Genomic DNA, 6,271 nt, shown 5'->3' on the forward strand with positions numbered 1-6,271 from the left:
CATGTGGTTGTTGAAACCACATATGTAAATTTTACTCCTTCAACAATGCTAAAAAATAAACGTGTGAGAGCGTGTTATATAGGCTATAATTCATGTTATTGCCAGCCAGATATGATGGCGCTACTGCAACAAGCAACTCTGCAGATGAGCAGCTGAGTAGGCCTAGCCTGTCTCTTCATCAAGCCAACGCGCAAACTATCACAAATAAAACTGAAAGTAAGTTGCAGACCCTCAGCACACAATCAACTTCATTAAAAATTGAGAAACTAAATGATCTTACCAGTGCTGTCGCGCTCTCTCCTCTTGCGGTCTTTGATTTTGAAATTAGCTGATGATCAAATGCAGCTCATAACTGTTGCTTTCGGTGACGTAAACTTATAGCACGGAAATTGAAGATCAGATTTATATCTGTTTTGAGAAAACACATTTATGTGATAAAGTGTAAATTGAATCGTTTTGATGAATCAGATAGCTATGTGATCATTAAAAATGCATGAAGTGTCCAGTTGTAAACAGGCCTAAAAACAATGAATTTGGATAGTCTGTAATGACATAAACATGTCCTATAATGTCCAGAGACATGTCATAGATAGATAGATAGATAGATAGACAGACAGACAGACAGAGAGAGAGGGAGAGAGAGAAAGAGCTGGAGAAAGTTCAGCATGAGTTCACATCCTTGTGTGCTCTCTGTTGGAGAATGCATCTGTGAGTCTGGTCATTACGTCATCTTAGCTTATCACAAATATACACTACTTTCTTTCCACTCTCTCAAAAAATTGTCTTTCCGGTGGTTTGTGGCTGATCTTGACTCTTTCTATCTATCTGCTTTGTCATGACGCAAATGAAAGTGGGTGGAGAATAGGTGTGTATTCTGCACTCGCTTTCCTGCCTTCTTCTGTCAGTCATTCGATTATTATGTAGGCCAGAGATGAAGAGTGAATCTTAACTAGCTGTATTTCCGGTGACCAGTTCACATCACATTACTGAGTCATTGTCCCACTCAAATTCCTGTACAATTTATGCACTTTCTCGTAACTCCCTCAGGTCAGCATTGCAAAGGAAGTGGGTCTTACCGTACCAACACCACAAACTAATCTCCCCAGCTTTCACACAGCTGATATATGTGTGATCTTCATGAGTGTATATATCATGCAATATATGATATATCATGTGAGATACGTAAGATATATCATGCAATATATATATATTGCATGGCACAACGTAAATTGTATTTTATTATTCATTTATTATAACATCCTTGGTGTCAGCAATATAGGCTACAAGGCTACTAACGCATCCTAATATATGTCAAATTGATTTGAAAACTATTTAACAGATTATTCAATCACAAACTACTCAGTTTACTGCAGCCACATCATAAAGCCATTGTGTGAATATTCAGTGTGAACTTTAACTCAGAGAGGCAAAGCATAAAGAGTGTTATGGCACTCTGACTGATCACTAGCAGATAAAGGTCTCTCTTGCAGTAACCTTTTGCCCTGTTCCTTTAGCTTTCCATACATTTGCTCTTCAATGTTCATGGTAGTCTGTCCTAACTAAACAGTAAACACAGATCATATTATTTAGTATTTACCATCACATCTGTGTAGTCTGATATAAATATGCGTGTTACTGATTATTTTGAGTGTAGACCTATATGTTGCTAAAGAATCAGTTCTGGCAAATGAGCATTAGCTTCTGTGATAAAATCTTGCACTTGACCAACCACTCATTGGTCAAATGGGAATGTGTTTTAACTTTTTACTAAATATAAAATGTAATCTACAAAACAAATAGCCTATGCATAAACTCCCCTAGAATGCTTGGGAAACAAGTAACACAATTTTTTTTCTTTTACTAGATGAGAAATACTGACTGAAAAATACTGTCACTTCTTTGCAATTGTATTACATTATTTAGGGATGTGTGCACACAAATGCTCATTTAAGTCACATGGTGCTTGCTAAAAGTGAAATCAAATAAAGGAAGTATCATAAAACCATCTAAAATATCCTGGAATTAAAAGATTAAGAGTGTCAAATGTCTGGAGTTGCTAGTATAAAACGGAAAGACAACAGCACCATGTTTGCTTTGGGTTGAAGTCCTATAATTTACCTTCAAGGATTTTATCATAAAAACTGGGCTGTATCATTTATGAGAGCCAACATGTTTAAAGTGCATGAGATGAGCTTCGACTGTAAATTACTACTGTCTGTTTGATGGGCAAAGATGGCATAAACTGATAGGCGAAGGTATGAGCTGTATCCCACTGAGGTGGTTTTAAGCGATTCACCTCTCAGAAATTAGAAAAAAGGGAGTTAAACCAACTTCTTTTAATATTGTGGTCGCTTTCTCGTGGTATTTAGGAAAGGTGATGAGATATTAAGCAATACCTGTCAAAATTGACCGTTGGTGGATTCGTCTCGACTCTCGAAGCGTAGCAGGGAGAAACTAAATTTGGCGCCGATTCCCCGCCCCTCAGCTCACGCGCTCACCAACTCCAGCAGGACCATATCAACTCGAGCGCTCCCAATCCGATAAGTCTGGATCCGTAAATCTCTTAAACAGGCTGAATGGTTTTTAACCATTAGCGTCAAATTATATACGTTCGTGTTTTGACCTGTGAAGGGACGTTTACCTTGTTCAGCCGAGTGAACGGTAAGTTTTAGTGTGTGGAAACAGTTCCGCGTGCTCCTATTTCTCTCTCTGTATTTCTGAAAGATTTACCCATCATGTGCCTTATGTGTACAGTTGTGTGAGAGAGTTTTTGTTTGTTTGTTTTTGTATTTCGTTTAGCAATTTATTATTGAGTGTAGGCTAATGTGTCTGAGACTGGGGATAGTTTTACAAGATATTATTTCGGTGCTAAACTCGTGAGTTTTCTTTTTGTTTGGGTATGGTGTTTTACTATTGTTTTAGACCTAAACTCGTGAAGGAGAGTTAAAATGACACTTGTGAGAACAAAAGAGTTTATTCTTTGTTGACACTTTTAAGTAGTTCATTATGTTTTGACAGTGTGAAACATTGCTTTGAAATCTGTTTTACATTGCTTTACAATGAAATCTGTTTTATCATGTGTTTACCTAGGCTATAATATCTCCTAAGTTTCTAAAATTGCTTTAAATATATATATATATATATATATATATATATATATATATATATATATATATATATATATATATATATATATATATTTCTTTTCTTTTAACAGAAATGAATTCATTCTCAAGGAAAAGTGTCTCAGGGAATTTGTCCCTTCCTTCCACCACACTGATACCGATGCCTTCCAAGGAAGTGAATTTCAGCTGTCTCTTCAATGAGGAGTTCAAGTATATTCTGCTACCTGTATCATACTCACTGGTGTGTTTCCTGGGACTGATACTGAACTCTGTGGCTCTGTGGATGTTTATTACTAAGATGAGGCCCTGGAAACCCAGTACAGTGTATATGTTCCACCTCGCCCTGTCGGACGCACTCTACGTGCTCTCCTTGCCTATGCTCATATACTACTATGCAAACCGCAGCCATTGGCCTTTTGGTGTTTTCCTCTGTAAGATTGTGCGGTTTCTTTTCTATGCCAACTTGTACTGCAGCATCCTTTTTCTCACTTGCATCAGTGTGCACCGCTACCTTGGAATCTGTCATCCCATTCGTACTCTGACTATGGTGAAGCCACGCCATGCCCACATGGTCTGTGGTTTTGTCTGGACGGCAGTGATAGCCTGCTTGGTGCCCAAGCTGATCTTCGTCACCACTTCTCAGAGGGGCAATGACACTTTGTGTCACGACACCAGCCGCCCAGATGAATTTCACAACTATGTTACCTATAACTCTGTGGTAATGGTGCTGCTGTTTATTCTGCCATTTCTGGTCATCATGGTTTGCTACTGTTTAATGGCACGGGCCCTTTGCCAACCCAGAAAGGGCCTGTCCCAAAGTCATCAGAGTTCATCCCGGAGGAAGTCCATTAAACTTATCATATTGGTGCTGGTTGTGTTTGCAATCTGTTTTGTACCCTTCCACATCACTCGTTCCCTCTACTACGCCTACCGTATTCTAGACGCAGATTGCAAGTCCCTTAATATCGTCAACTTTGCTTACAAAATTACTCGCCCTCTTGCCAGCATGAACAGCTGTTTGGACCCCATCCTCTACTTCCTGGCAGGGGATCTCTACCGCTCTAAACTTATAAGAGTTTTCACTAGGCAGACTCCAAACACTCGTTCTACAGCGTATGTACATGAAAACAACATCGGACTGACCTTTAAGAACCCAGATGCCCAAGCCAGCAATGAGTCGAGACTCTAGACCCACATACCCAGACGTTTTGGGTAATAATTTAAAAAATCTTTTCTGAAAGACTGCCTCAAATTGTAGAATGTGTTCTGTCAAAATCCATGTCTGCTAAGTCACACGTATACCCAGAAGAATTCAGAACAGTCTCATTGTAAACACTACAGCGTAGATAAAAGTGAAGGAATCTCTTTGGAGAAAGGATGTGGTTTGCTTCCTTTGTGCACTCCTAATGTTTTTCCCATTCGGTATGATTGCTGGTAATGTAGTTCAGAGAAAACTTCAACTCATAAAAGCACTGATGGCCAATCACTCCTATGGTTACTTGTAATGTTGAAGTTTCTCACTGTTGTTCAAGGACAGAGCTTGGCAGTGTTGGGGATCTGTCAACACTGAAAACAAAACCCACTCTATATCCCCAGAGATGGACTCTGGCCTTTGACTGTTACTACAGAAATGCCAGCACAAAGCCTTTTGTGTGTTCTGTTATGTCTGAAGGTCCTATGGTAGGAAATAAAGGTGCTGTTAAAATGTCATTTATTTGAATTAACCCGAGAGGTTGGAAGCCTTTTGAGGCACTTTTAGTGAAAAGGTGAATGGTTGTGGGGGAGGCTGAACGAACGTCAAGCTGCAGTTGTGCAGATATCCCCTCTTGGCCTGCTTCATTCCTCGTACAGCTGTTTTTGTCCTTTGGTGGAGAAGATCTACAGCTGTGTTGTACATGTGTTTGTGTGTATTTGTGAGTAATTGCATAGCAGGGCTGAATGAAGAAAATAAAAAGATGGAAGAAATCAGATCCGTTTTGGCGTAGCGAGAGTACCACCCCTTCCTGGATATAACCTCTGTGGGAATGTTTGTGAGTTTGTGCATTTGATTATTTCATGTTTAGTGTTGTAAATATTTTGTGACATTTATCTGGTTACGGTATTTGTTTCATTTCAAATTGTATTTACATAATGTGTTTTGTATTTACATTGAAGTGACTGAGTTTTCCTTGCATATTCCGTCCATTTTATATGCCCCTCTCTCATACAAAAAACTAAACAAAACAATGACTCAAATAAAATAAATCAAAAGGAGAGACTATACTACATTTTTGCGGAAAAATAAAAGAATCGATTTTATTTAGAACATGCCACAAATGTGTTGTAAAGCTGATCATTTATGTCGTCTTCAGTGTGCTTTTTTATACTGCAAAACAGTTCCCACTTTAAGATTTAAGTTATTAATGGCTGATTTACTTTTTTTTTTTTTTTTTTTATAGTGTATTGAAATGCAAATTTCTTTTGCATTTATATCCAACCATATATTCTTTAAAGTAGAAGATTGTGGGTTTTTTCTATAAAAAAACAAAACAAAACAAAATTTGTAATTGATTTGAAAAGTGAATACTACTATTTTATGCTTAGAACAATTAAAAAGGACATCTATTGTAACATTTTGATGTTGTCATTATTTATTCATGTTTTTTTGAGATTGTGATGGTGGAAGGTAGGTTTTGGGGCTCTCAGGGACAAGCTTCATTTCTTTTTCTTTTGGTCAGTAGAGGTCCCCAGAGCTGTTTTTAATGAGTGCGTGCATGAACTTCATATCCTTAAGATCTCCGTCCAATGACTTTGACTATGATAAATAGACCTGTTGGCTGCTGCTTTTGTTGTGGGGTTGTTGAGGTCATGAATAGTTTAATATGCACAGGACATGGAGAGTTCATCTCCCCCTTCTTTTCTTGCACTACAATCCCTGAATATACGGAAATAAATGAAATTAAATAAGCCAAAGCCAATGTACACAATACATGTATATAATTAAGGAAATTTGCTAAGAATGATGACTGTGGCCTAAGTTTAGTCTTATTGGTTTCTGTTTAAAATGGGGGAAATTCTAAACCATTGTAAATCGCTGTGAAAAATACAATTAAATCCAAACAAACAAGTGTTTGAGTGTTGCCAATTGCAAGTTTTGTTTTTGAACT

The 6,271-nt window shown here is 37.9% G+C and overlaps 1 protein-coding gene across 1 annotated transcript; it reads left to right on the forward strand.

The window, feature by feature from the left end:
* Positions 1 to 2,499: 2,499 nt before the first annotated feature.
* Positions 2,500 to 5,727, forward strand: LOC311304163 (P2Y purinoceptor 4). The gene is made up of 2 exons (XM_084431031.1): positions 2,500 to 2,661; positions 3,218 to 5,727. Exon 2 carries the CDS (start codon positions 3,220 to 3,222, stop codon positions 4,312 to 4,314), a length of 1,095 nt encoding a protein of 364 aa, XP_084287157.1. The 5' UTR covers positions 2,500 to 2,661; positions 3,218 to 3,219; the 3' UTR covers positions 4,315 to 5,727.
* The last annotated feature ends 544 nt before the right edge of the window (positions 5,728 to 6,271 follow it).

This window comes from Rutilus rutilus (genome assembly GCF_951802725.1).
Source record: "Rutilus rutilus genome assembly, chromosome: 14".
Classification (NCBI taxonomy): domain Eukaryota; kingdom Metazoa; phylum Chordata; class Actinopteri; order Cypriniformes; family Leuciscidae; genus Rutilus; species Rutilus rutilus.